Here is a 14,565-nt window from a genome sequence, read left to right as displayed (position 1 = left end):
TAAATTGAAGATTTTTTTTCATTTTCTAATAGTTTACTGCTACGATATAAAAATAGATATGATTTTTGTACTTTGACTTTGTATCCCATGAAAGGGCTAAACTCTCTTGTTAATACTAGTTGTTTCATAAATCTTTAGGATTTCCTATGTAAAAAAGCATGTCTTATCAGAGAAATGTAACTCAAAACAATGCAATATCATCTTACACACATTAGGATGGCTACTATTTAAAAAACAGAAAACAAAAAGTGTTGGCAAGAACATAGAGATATTGGCACACTTTTGCACTGTTGGTGGGATTGTAAAATGTTGGAACTGTATTGTCTCAAAACTGTATGCACCTGTTTATGCACTAATCACACTACTGCATTATAGCATTCATTGATGTTTGTTAAGGAAAATCCTTCTCTCTCTGCTATACTTCTTGTTCTTCGGTCATTTTCATTCTTTTTCTTATTTTTTTTCAATCAGTTTGTCAATATTTGGATAACAATGACATTTAGATTAATTTTGGAATGAATTCTAGCATTTGCAATATTGATTATTCCCATTCGGAAAAACAGTACTTCCCCCAATTATTTAGTTCTGTTTTATGTCTTTCAGTGTTTTACCATCTGCTTTACAGGTTTCTTCATTTCTTAAAAGGTTTACTACTAGGAATTTAATAGTTATTTTTTATTATTGTAAATAGAAATTTAAAATAGCATTTTAAAATATTATTTGTAAAAACGAATTTATTTTGTATGTTGATCTTTTTTGAACTCATTGCTGAATTCTCTGGTTAGTTTTAATAGTTTATGATTTTATTCTCTTAGATTTTCCAAGTACACAAATATGCCATTGACAATCAGTTTGACTGTATCCATTCTTATAATTATATATTTTTCTTGTTTATTTGCATTTCCTGAACCTGTAGAACAAGTATTTATCCCTGAAGTATAAGGATGAATCAACAAATGCAAATAAATACATGTGACATACTACATTAACAAAATAAATGATAACAATCCTATGATCATCTCAATAGATACAGAAAAAGTAATGGACAAAATCTAACATAATTTCATGATAAAAATTTCTCAACAAAATGGGTATAGAAGGAACACACCTCAATATAATAAAGTCCACATATGACAAACCTAATGCTGACATTATACTCAATGGTGATTCCCTCCATGATCAGGAATAAGATAAGGGTGCCCCTCTCACCACTCTTATTCAACATGGAATTGGAAATCTTAGAGCAATTAGGCAAGAAAACAATAAAATGCATCTAAATCAGAAAAGAAGAAGTAAAATTATATTTCTTTGCTCATGACATGATATGATATATAAAAAAATCCTAAAGAATTCATAAAAAAACCTTAGAACTAGTTAACAAATTCAGTGAAGTTGCAGAATACAAAATCAACATACAAAATTGAGTTGTGTTTCTAACCACTAACAACAAAGCAGCTGAAAGAGAAAACAATTCCATTTATAATAGTACCCCAAACAATAAAATATTAGGACTAAATTTAACCAAGGAAGTAAAAGTTCTATAAGAAATTGATGAAAGAAACTGAAGAAAAAACGAATGCATGTAAAGATATCCCATGCTTGTGGAGCAGAAGAATTAGTATTGTTAAAATGTCCACACTACTCAAAGCCACCTATAGATTCAATATAATACCCATCAAAAATCCAATATCATTTTTCACAGAAACAGAACAAACAATCCTAAAATTTATATGGAGCCACAAAAGAACATGAATAGCCAATATAATCTTGAAAAAGAACAAAGCTAGAGACATTGCACATTCTGATTTCAAACTACATACAACTCATACAACTCACTAACAAAACCCCAAATAATCCAATTTAAAAGTGGGCAAAGGACCTAAATAGATTTTTTTTTTCAAAGAACACATACAACTGCTGGTGGGGCTGCAGACTGGTGCAGCCACTATGGAAAACAGTATGGAGTTTCCTCAAAAAATTAAATAATGGAACTGCCATTTGACCCAGTGATGCCACTTCTAGGAATATATACTAAGAAACCCAAAACACCAATCAGAAAGAATATATGCACCCCTATGTTCATAGAAGCACAATTTACAATAGCTAAGATCTGGAAACAGCCCAAGTGCCCATCAGTAGATGAGTGGATAAAAAAAGCTGTGGTACATTTATTCCATGGAGTACTATGCAGCAGTAAAAAAGAATAATCTCTTACCTGTTGAGACATCATGGAGGGATCTGGAGAGTATCATGCTAAGTGAAATAAGTCAGTCAGAGAAAGACAAGTATCACATGATCTCCCTCATCTGTGGAATCTAAGTAACAAAATAAACTGATGAACAGAGTGAATCCAGAGACATGGAAGCATGGAACAGAGTGGGGAATCTCAGAGGGAAGGTGGGGGAGGGTGTGTGGGTGGGAAGTAATCAACCTAGAACCCTGTATGCATATATGCTTGGGTCATGGCCACAGACAATGGGGTAGTGAGGGCCTGGGGCAGCGGGGGGGGGGGGGGGGGGGGGAGGGGCGAAGCAGGCTGGAGGGGTCAATGGGGGAAAAGAAGGGACATATGTGTAATACTTTCAACAATAATTATTTTTTTAAAAAAAGAACATACAAATGGCCAAAAAGTACATAAAAAGGTGCTCAACCTTATTAATCATCAGGGAAATGCAAATCAAAACCACAATGAGATATCACCTTATACCTGTCAGGATGGCTATTACCAAATAGACAAGAGATAACAAATGGTGGCGAGGATGTAGAGAAAAGGGAATCCTATTTGGTGGGAATGCAAATAGATGCAACCACTATGGAGAACAGTATAGAGCAGTGGTTCTCAACCTGTGGGTCGCGACCCCTTTGGGGTTCAAACGATCCTTTCACAGGGGTCGCCTAAGACCATCGGAAAACACATATATAATTACATACTGTTTTTGTGATTAATCACTATGCTTTAATTATGTTCAATTTGTAACAATGAAAATACATCCTGCATATCAGATATTTGCATTACGATTCATAACAGTAGCAAAATTACAGTTATAAAGTAGCAACGAAAATAATTTTATGGTTGGGGGTCACCACAACATGAGGAACTGTATTAAAGGGTTGCGGCATTAGGAAGGTTGAGAACCACTGGTATAGAGGATCCTCAAAAAATTAAAAATAGAACGACTATGATCCAGCAATCCAACTTCTGGTTATATCCAAAGGAAATTAAATCAAGACTCCAAAAAGATATCTGCACTTCCATGTTCACTGCAGCATTATTCACAACTAGAGGCCCTGTGCATGACATTTGTGCACTGGGGGTGGGGGTGGGGGTCCCTCAGCCAGGCCTGCGCCCTTTCACAGTTCCAGAGCCCTCTGGTGATGTCTGACTGGTGGCTTAGGCCCATGGGGAGTGGGCCTAAGCCACCAGTCAGATATCCTTAGTGCTACCACGGAGGTGGGCCACTGCGCTTGCCAGCCATCAGCCGGCTTGTGGCTGAGCGGTGCTCCCCCTGTGGGAGTGCACTGACCACCAGGGGCAGCTCCTGCATTGAGCGTCTGCCCCCTGGTGATCAGTGCGCGTCAGAGCGACCAGTTGTTCTGCCGTTCGATCGATTTGCTTATTACCCTTTTATTATATAGGATAGCCTAGACATGAAAACAACTTAAGTGTCCATCAATAGATGAATAGATAACAAAAATGTGGTACATACGTATATAAGTACAGTGAAATAGTAATCATTCATAAAAACGAAAGAAATCCTGCGATTTGCACAACACAGATGGACTTTGAAAGCATTATGCTAATTGAAATAAGTCAGGCAGAAAGACAAATACCATATGATCTCCCTTATGTGTGAAATCTTAAAAAGCTGAACTCATAGAAGTACTTGTAGAGAGTAGAATGGTTATTTGCCAGGGGCTGGTGTGGGGTGGGGGAAATGAGATGGTGGTCAAAGGGTATAAACTTCCAGTCATGAGGCAAGTATGTTTCAGGGGTCCAATATACAGTATGGTGACTACAGCTAAAAATACTATATTGTATATTTTCAAACTGCTATGAGGGTATATTTAAATATCCTCACCATAATTACAACAATAAAGTGGTAATTACATGAGGTGAAGGATGTGTTAACTAACCTTATTGTGGCAAACATTTCATAATACATACTTATATCAAACCATCACATTGTATACCTTACACTTAAACAATGTTACATGTATATTATATCTCAATAAAGCTTGAAAAAAAGAACAGAAAAAAATTGTAAGAGACTAGATCAGTACACCAAAGTATTAACAATTATACATGTAAAAATAAAATTATAATGCTCCACAAATGTTCTCACTAAAGAAGCAGGAAATTATATGCCCAAAACATCTTACTAAATCTCACTAAAGCAAGTACATATTGATAATTAAATGATTTAAGCTTCAGGCTAAATGTTGTACTTTAGCTGATATTTATTTCACAGCTAACACAAACCATTGAGAAGATGAAGTCTGGCATATGACTCTCACATACAAGCCCATTAACAAGCCTATATCAGGACTCAATCAAACTGAGCAAATACTTCTAGAAATTTCCCTTGTGTGTTTTATTCAGTTAGTAGGAGAATTCAAAGCCTCAACTCTGCCACATATATCCAGCCCAGATGCTCAAAGCACTTGATTTTACCCCAGGGCAAAATTCCATATTCAAGACTAGATCTAGAACAGATGGCCACTCCACCTCTATAATCTTGCTGTGCCCTATGAATAAATGAAAGGAATAAGGGGAACAGAGATTCCACAACAGGGCCAGAATAAACATTATTACTATTAATACTACTAATAATACTTATTAAGTACTTTTGTGTACATGATACCCTAATAGCTCTGCACAGAATGAGTCCTGGTGATCATAGTGTTTCATGTAGAAGCTATGTACATTCTTTATGCTCATAAAGAATGCAGCTCTGGCCTTCACAGAGTTTTCCATCTGAGCAGGGATTAAGTATCTAGTACCATTCTAGCAGATATAAAATCAATTCCTCAAGGATTTAGTGAGCCCTATTATGGGTCAGTTCTTTGGGGATAATGAATGATAACACCTCTCTTTTCACATTGGCTATAATCTACTTGACACAAAAATAAAAATACAAGAGTTCACAGTTACATGTTAATTTATGTGGTACATACAATAAATATTCAGGAGATAAATGAGAGTCCTACTACTACTACTACTACCACTACTACTAGCTGACACTTAGATATCACTTCTGGTATATTGGGCAATGCTTTATCTGTGTTAACTTATTTAAATGCTCATCTCAGGTATATTCCATTATTATACTCATTCCATAAGTGGGGAGATTGAGGTGCAGAGGATTAAGTCACTTGCCTGCAATAACTGGCAGAGTAGGGCTCTTACCTCTTAACCACAAAGTTAAAGAAAGGACTCATGAAAGAAGGAGGCATTGAACTAAATGTGCAGGATTTAGCAAAGAACAAAGAGGAAAAGATATGTCAAGAGAGAAGCAGTCCTTGAGCAAAGGCAGCAATGAGCACAATATGAATGAAAGATGGAGAGCAGTGGGAAGGAAGATTCAATTCTGAGCAAGATAGAGTCAAATTATGAAAAGTCTTAAATTTAAAAAAAGGTTTAAAAAAATAAAAAAAGGTTTAAGCTTAGATGTAACACAGTAGGATTTAGAAAGCCACTGATGGTATGCTGCCTCAGATGACAACTCCTGAGCATCACTATGGTCCTAGGGGCATATGTGCAAGGAAGAGAAGAATTATGCCATCTCATTCCTCTGAACCAATGATCCAGCCTTTGCCAATGTTTCTGGTTTTAGCATTAATTTGCTGGTGGCTCTTTATAATAAAAATTAGAGGCCCAGTGCACAAAATTCGTACACTCTGGGGGGCGCTCAGCCCGGCCTGCACCCTCTCGCAGTCGGGGAGCCCTTGGGGGGGATGTCCCACTGACAGCTTAGGCGGGAAGCGGGCGTAAGCCGTCAGATGGACATCCTTAGCACTGCTGCAGTCCTGCCAGCTGTGAGCCCGGTTCTGGCTGAGCAGTGCTCCCCTGTGGGAGCACACTGACCACCAGGGGGCAACTCCTGCATTGAGCGTCTGCTCTCTGGTGGTCAGTGCACATCATAGTAACTGGTCATTCTGCTGTCAGGCCGAAACCAGATCTCTGACATCCCCCGAGGGGTCACGGATTGTGAGAGGGTGCAGGCCAGACCAAGGGACCCCACCAGTGCACAATCGGGGCCGGGAGGGATGTGAGAGGCTGGCCAGCTGGGAGGGACCGCTGGAAGGTCCCAGGGTGTGTCCAGCCCATCTTGCTCAGTTCAGATTGGCTGGACCCCAGCAGCAAGCTAACCTACCGGTCGGAGTGTCTGCCCCCTGGTAGTGCATGTCATAGCGAGCAGTTGAGCAGCCTTAGCATATCATTAGCATATTATGCTTTGATTGGTTGAACGGCCGACCAGATGACTGGACACTTAGCATATTAGGCTTTTATTATATAGGATACATTACTCAAAAAGCCATGAAACTACAGCAATCTTGAATGTTTACCTATTAAGACATCTATACACTCTATATTATTTGTTGCTGAAAAATATAAAGGACCAATAATGTTACTCTTGAGCAACTAGAGATTAGATATGCATTTTATTATTAAATATCATTCATATCTTTGGACATAAATACAAAATTTGATTTTAGAAAATAATTTTTGCTAAACTATTTTATGTGAAGAGGTATACCCATTACATTATCATGAAGGTCAAAAAAACTTCTAGTCATAAAATTCATTTTTCTATTTAAAAAAATTTCTGGTTATCAATTCTTTTTAAAAAGGACCAATTAAAAGAATATTTCAGGAAAAATAATTAACATTTTGAATAAATCTTATAATTATGTACTTCATGTTTTGTATCTTGGCTAAAAATACAACAAACAAGACCCTCAGATGAATATAAAACAAGAAAACAAAGGTTTCTGAAGCTAAAAGTCATAATGAATGTAGTTTTACATCATGAATTACTGACAATATTCAATGAGAATACTTGTCATAAGTTAAATAGTGAGAGTATTCAACAGTATTTGGAAGAAATGATACTTTAAATCTGGAAAAGGGAAATTACATTTACTAAATTAATACTCTGCAATCATTTAGGTTCCTCTGAGTCAAGCATTATTGGTTTGACTTTACACCAGTTGAAACTTTCATTATAGAAATAAAAGAGACAATTCATTCATTTTGTAGTTATTTTTAAAATGAGAAAACTCCCACAGTATCTATTCCAAAGAAACAAAAGGATTTTTTCTAAATGGAGCACTATTAATACTCACATAAAATGTTTAAACTCCTATTTTTAGAGGAATGAAGAATATAGCATTATATATAAGATCCAGTTATTTGCAATCTTATATTCAATCTATGAGTCCAGGAATATTATTTCTTATAAATACAATCAATACCTAAGCAGATAAGGGAACTATTATAAATACTGTACTATATGTTGACCAGAGGACCTTTTCAACTAGGAGCATAAGATATGCCAAACTACTGACCTATCTAGAGAGAAAAACCAAAAAAGGAGAAAAGTAAAATACCAATATACATAAAATAATATACTTTAGTATATGTTACATATATGCAACAAGTATAATTATGCACATCCAGTAATGGCGGGGTTATCTGGGAAGAGACAGTGGTGATGTTATTTTATTCCATCAGAGGACACGGTTTAACTTCATTTTATAAAGATTACATAAATTAAATATTTTATATATTTAATAAATTTATACTGATATGATATGCTAGTTTTTAATACTGCAAGCCATTTGAAGAAAAAAGTGGTATGATAAACTTAATCTTATCCAAGATTGCTCAAAAAAAAGAAAAGAATATTGTAATTTTAGACGAAAAGAGTCACTCTCCTACTATAGTCAAACTTCTTTTTAAATGCCAAAAGGACAATTATTACATTTTCACATTCCTAAAGGAAATTTAATTTCATTAGCTAGTGATCATTATTGCATGCGATTCTGAAAGGTGCTATGTTACACTTTGTGGAAGCAGAGATTAGTAAAATATGTCCTTCACTTTAAGAAACTCTGAATTGCCCTGACCGGTTTGTCTCAGTGGATAGAGTGTCGGCCTGTGGACTCAAGGGTCCCAGGTTTGATTCCGGCCAAGAGCATGTACCTTGGTTTCGGGCACATCTCCAGTAGGGAGTGTGCAGGAGGCAGCTGATCGATGTTTCTCTCTCATTGATGTTTCTAACTCTCTATCCCTCTCCTTTCCTCTCTAAAAATATCAATAAAATATATTTTAAAAAATAAAAAGAAACTCTGAATCTATCTAGTGGCAATAGATCCACAATAGATCCGTTTGCTAAATATAATTTAAGTCAGAATAAATGGTACTAAATCGGGGTGTAAACAACTCACAGTGAGATTAAAAGGGGAACAGCAATCACAGATTCCTGGCTCTCAGTACCTTGTTTCTCTGAATGCAGAGCTGCTCCTGCTCGGTTTTTCCAGAAGGGTGAAGGGAGGAAGACTGCCTGACTATATGGGCTATAAGCACAGACCATAGGTCTGAAAGCTCCTTATAAACACTTTCAAATAAACCACCTTTTTAGCTCTGTATCTGCCCTTCCCCCATCGCTCTCTGCTCTGGTCATTCCTTATGGAGTCAACTCCTGAGTGTTTCTGGGTTCATCAGCTGTCAGATAACTTCTGGAATGGCACCCTTTGCAGGCACTTGGGCTCGTCCTCCTTTTGTTCTGCTAAGTCATTGGCCAATCCTCTATGGATTCCATGTGGATTGGGGTTCAGATGTCTTTTTGCTTGGGTGATTTTTCAAAAAGGCAGTACAATGGAAATTACTTAATTCTTTCATCTTACTACCTGCCTTGATTATGAGATTACTACAATTTCACAGCTAAGTTGACATTAAGAAAAGAGTATTGATAATAGAAGAGAAAATTTTAAACTCAAGATATAAAAATAAATATTTTATAGAGAAATTTTTCAACAATGTGGCAAGTAAGGTAGGAGAAGATGCTCTGTGGTTTAGGAAAGCAGAAAGAAACTTCAAAGTATTGCCCAAATCATCTGAATCAGGCCACTGCCCACTCTGTCAGAAGAAAAGAACAAGTTAGTAATGCACAAGTAATCCAAACCTTCACAAATAAGGTGAACTCTTCCACTTTCTCACTGGCTATCTGCAGTTTCTTCTGTGCACCTTCTAGGGCCTGCTCACTTTGCAATGCTAATCCTTGAAGCTGCTTAGAAGCTGCTGTTTCAATTTCTGCCATTGCAGATTCAGTCTCATTTATTTTTGATACTAGGAGAGAAAGCTTGAGATCCTGCAAAATACAGTAGTCATGGAATAAAGATATTTCATAAGCAGATTTGGAAGAGGTAGTTACCCATGCCAGATAAAGGATTTCATGACTCTCTATATGTGTATTTATTTTATTTGGGTAAAACTGATGGTTGTATTTATTTATTTTCAACAAAATAGCCTGAGCACACATTCTTTTTTGTTGTTAATCCTCACCTGAGGTTATTTTTCCATTGATTTTTAGGGAGAGTAGAAGAGAGAGAGAAAGACAGAGAGAAACATTGATGTGAGAGAAATACATCGACTGGTTGCCTCCTGCATGCGCCCCAACCAGGGCCTGGGCTGGGGAGGAGCCTGCAACCAAGGTAGGCACCCTTGACCATAATTGAACCCAGGACCCTTTGGTCCACAGGCCAACGATCTATCCACTGAGCCAAACCGGCTAGGATGTGTGTACATATCCTTATATATTCATCATAAAAATTAATTTATGCTTTCTAAAAATAATAAATCTCATATAGCAAATGGAAATATTAAATGAGTTTGTAAGTTTAGGTGGACTTAATTTATATCTACTTGTTCCAGTTATTAATAATAGTTTTCATTTATGAGAAACTAGGAGCCCAGCGTGATTCAAAATCGCACGGCGCCACCCACCCTCCAGTCTGGCCCTGCCTCCCTCCCCAGGCCCCTGCTGCTCCGCCCCCCAACGCTGCATGTGCAAACTCCTCCTGTCCAGTTGACCCGTTACAGCATCCCGGGTTAATTAGCATATTTCTCTATTTTTTATATATATATGTAGATTATCAAGACACAAACTCTGTTTCTCTAATGTAGGAGTACCTTTAATGAAAACAGATTCTCAGTGTTTCATGTAGAGATAAAAGTGTTCTTTGCATTTATCTGAAACATTTAAGTAGCTCATAATAGTTTGGGGGAGAAAAAAATGACAATTTAAAAAATAAAAAAGACATTGTTATATTCCATTTCTAAGCAAAAGTGTCCTAAATGCATACCTTTTTTTCTAATTCCTCTTTAGTTTTCTGATACATCTCTTCATACTGTGACTTCTCTTTAACGGCGACACTAAGTCTTTGCTTTAGTGAATCAATTGATATCTTCTTGTTGGAACATTCTTCAGTCAATGTCTTTACCTAGAAGTGAAAGCATAAAGGTAATTATTATTGGTAAAGGCATTCTAATAGTGTACTTTTTGTTTCAACAGAAACCAAATGAACACATGAGTAAGTCTAATTTCATCTGGTTTCTCATAAATAATATCAATTTCAAGTATAAGATTTGTAGAACTAATATTATAAATGAGACTAATAGTCCTTAAATCAATAACAAAACTAAATATTGCACCAAAGAAGTATAAATGCTGGCATGTGTAGTCTTTCACCTAATAATACAATACTAATTTAAACTACATTTCCTTTAATTACTAACCTAAACCTCCTTAAGCAGGAATGGTTGTTTTTGATTCTTAAATAAGCTAAGTTATGGATAATTATTTATTGTATTCTCCAATATTACATGTACTTTTAAGAATAAAAGTAAGTGATGCAAGATATTTATTATACATATGAAAAAATAGAGGAAATAATTTTTCTTTTTCCATTGAATGCCAATAAAGATATATCATTACTATATTTAAAATAATTATTAAAGTTAAAAAAATAAGAAGATTTAAAGGATAACATTTAAAGGATAACATTGAAAAACTATAAGGAAGTAATTATAATTTATGTGGTATGTGGAGGAAAAAGAAAGAAATCCATATACACTTGTCTTGGTGGTATAAATTTTCTCCCTTAAATCCATTTGAGCTAATAGATACTTATATTTTTATCTCCAAGTAAAATAAGAAAAACACTTTCTCTGGAGTTGCTAACACTGAGTGATTGCCAAAGCACAAGCTAATTTATGAGTTATGCAAATAGCACCTTTAATATATATATACATATACTAGTATATACCTCTTAGTCAGAAAATTGCTATTTCTACTTTGGGGTTAAATATTATACAACTATTTTAAATACAACTCTCTTCCTAAGTACACTTAAAGTGTATACAAAGAAAAGTATACTTTAAAAAATAATCCTCATGCTTAGAGAGAGGAGGTAAGTATATATGTGTATATACACTGAGTGGCCAGATTATTATGATCACCCCACCAGTACTTTGTTGGGCCACCTTTTCCCTTCAATACTGTGGCGATTCTTCTTGGCATTTACTCCACGAGATGCTGAAAGGTGATGCGAGGAATCTGACACCATGCCTGATGAATAGCACTGTCCAGTTCTGTGAGATTTGATGGTTGTGGAACCAGCTGCCTGATGGCTCTCAATTAGATTGAGATCTGGTGATTGTGGGGGCCACCTAAGCAAGGTAAAATCTCTCTCATGTTCTTGAAACCACTCCTGCACAATATGAGCACCGTGGCATGGCGCATTGTCTTGTTGGAAGAAGCCATCTCCATTGGGATACGCCATCAACATGATAGGATGAACTTGATCAGCAACGATACTTAGGTATGTTGTGCTATTCAGAGGTTGTTCCACACGAATTAAAGGGCCCAAATCATGCCAGGAAAACATGCCCCAAACCATAACACTGCCCCCACCAGCTTGAAGGGTTGTATTCATGCATGTGGGGTGCATGCTTTCATGCTGTTTCTGCCAAATTCTCACTCTGCCATCTGCATGATGCAACTGGAAACGTGATTCATCGGACCACATGACTTTTTTCCAATGCTCGACTGTCCAATCCTTGTGTTCCTGTGCGAATTGGAGACGTTTTATCTTGGTAACTGCAGACAACAAAGGTGTTTGTTCAAACAGGTCTTCGGCTTCCATATCCCATACGATGCAGTGTATGGCTAATTTGCCTACAAACATCAGGTGGTCATAATAATCTGGCCACTCACATTCAAATATATCCCATGTTCAAAGGCTGTTAAATCACATTGTTTATCCATATCTTCAGAAAAAAAATCACTTCTACTGTTGTGATAAACAACCTTCTTCCCTATTTATAATGGTCTGGCCCTCTAGCAACTTCAGCATGAAATTATAGCTAATTTGCCTACAAACATCAGGTGGTCACAATAATCTGACCACTCAGAGTGTGTGTGTGTGTGTGTGTTTTAATATATATTTATTGATTTCACAGAGGAAGGGTGAGGGAGAGAGAGAGAGAAACATCAGTGAGAGAGAATTACTGACCAGCTGCCTCCTGCACACCCTACACTGGGGATCAAGCCTGCAACCTAGGCATGTGCCCTAACTGGGAATCGAACCATTATCTCCTGGTTCACAGGTCAAAGCTCAACCGCTGAGCCAGGTCAGCCAGGCAGAAAAGTATATTTTAAAAGATTGTGGTAATATACTTTAAAAAAACTTTGATAGATTTTGGTTACCACTTTTTTTCATTTAAAAATATATGCTTGGTTTTATAATTAAAAATTATAGTTTAAATAAAACAAAATGCTGAAAAACTGTAATTATGTATCCTAGAAATATTCAAACCTTTATAAATTAAACTTGATTATGTTCTCACATAAAAATATCGTGCTATATTATATATGAGATTTTAGAGTCATGAATTTTAAAACAAATAGTGTACTTACAGAACAAATAATGAAATTATGTAATAGTACCCATATATTCTATGGATATTTCCTATAAATTTTATTAAGAGTGAATATTTGAGTTAAGCAGGTAAATACAATGGGTAATGATTTTTTTAGTTTCAGGGAACATATAGAAGTTCATACCTTTTTTTCAAGATTTTCTAGCATTTCATTAATGTTCTCATTACTTTCCAAATTTACTTTCTGTCGAAATTTCAAGTCCTCTATCAAATGTCTTTTCATGGTTATATCCCTTTCCATTCGAGACAACCTTAAAAGGAAAAAAATGGCATTTTATCAAAAGTGATAAAAAATACTTTAACAGTGATAATACCTTATCCAATGTTACATCTACTGTTAATTATTAAATACTGTTTGATATTAATAAAATTGTAAATTAATAAAATAATTGAAAGTAATAAATATTGCTCTATTAATGAGTACTTGTAAAATCTATAATCCAGTTGTCACTTGTTAAAGATAATATTGCACATACATTAAAAAAGTGACTGAGAAAGATAAATAAAATTTATGAAAAGTCAAAATTGTTATATTTAAATTACAGTTTCATTGGTAAAAAAGTCAAAGCGATATTCAGAGATCATCCAAAAGCATAACACTGATAAGAAGTAATTCTATACTATAATAAAAAAAATATTAAATTTTATAACTGTTAAATAAGCAAAACTGTTTATTAGATAAATTTCAAGATAGTCTGTTTAAAAATTAACCAACCTTTTGTGTCTAATAGTTTTATCTACTGATATCACTTTTAAGCAATCCTCACATATAATGTAGATTATACATGTATGCATGTAAAATATATGTATTAAATTATTAATGACAGATTAGAATCCTACCTAAACAGGTTATCACTTCTAAGCTCTAGTATATCTATAAAAGATATAGAAATAAAATCATTTTGAGATAGAACATTTTATTTTATTTTTAAATAATTTATTGATTTTTTACAGAGAGGAAGGGAGAGGGACAGAGAGCCAGAAACATTGATGAGAGAGAAACATCAATCAGCTGCCTCCTGCACACCCCGCCACGGGTACATGCCCTTGACCGGAATCGAACCTGGAACTCTTCAGTTTGCAGGCCGACGCTCTATCCACTGAGCCAAACTGGCTAGGGCATTTTTCCATTGATTTTTAGAGAGGGTGGAAGAGAGAGGGAAAGACAGAGAGAAACCTTGATGTGAGAGAGACACATCAATTGGTTGCCTCCTGCACGAGCCCTGACCAGGGCCCGGGCCAGGGAGGAGCCTGCAACCAAGGTATGTGCCCCTGACCAGAATCAAGCCCGGGACCCTTTGGTCCACAGGCCGACACTCCATCCACTGAGCCAAACCGGCTAGGGCATGAGATAGAACATTTTAAACCTTTGTTAATAAACACAGAAAGTACAAACTTTCATAATCCTCCAGTAATTTTAAATACAAACAAAGCTTTACCTTTTTTCCCAACTTAGTTTTGTAAGTTTAGGCATTATATCCAATATGAGAATCAATCTACACCTATATCTTTGGTTGAATAATCAGCACATTCTAAAGTTTTTTGTTCACAGTCTTTAG

General features: G+C 35.9%; 1 protein-coding gene across 2 annotated transcripts in view; it reads right to left on the bottom strand.

Annotated features, from left to right (window-relative positions):
- CNTLN (centlein) overlaps positions 1–14,565 on the bottom strand; it is a 253,134-nt gene that overhangs the window by 25,335 nt on the left and 213,234 nt on the right. For both annotated transcript variants that reach the window (XM_070431720.1, XM_070431721.1), the window contains exons 21-23: positions 13,131–13,257; positions 10,369–10,506; positions 9,189–9,374 (exon numbers count right to left, since the gene is read on the bottom strand). In XM_070431720.1, the coding sequence (XP_070287821.1) occupies positions 9,189–9,374; positions 10,369–10,506; positions 13,131–13,257 (451 nt within the window). The remainder of the gene's footprint in view (positions 1–9,188; positions 9,375–10,368; positions 10,507–13,130; positions 13,258–14,565) is intronic.

The sequence above is a fragment of the Myotis yumanensis genome, unplaced genomic scaffold, assembly GCF_028538775.1.
Source record: "Myotis yumanensis isolate MYYU_CA2020_CCGP unplaced genomic scaffold, mMyoYum1.0.hap1 SCAF_12, whole genome shotgun sequence".
Taxonomy (NCBI): domain Eukaryota; kingdom Metazoa; phylum Chordata; class Mammalia; order Chiroptera; family Vespertilionidae; genus Myotis; species Myotis yumanensis.
Note: the sequence above shows the minus strand (reverse complement) of the source record. Positions and strands in the feature narration are given on the sequence as shown.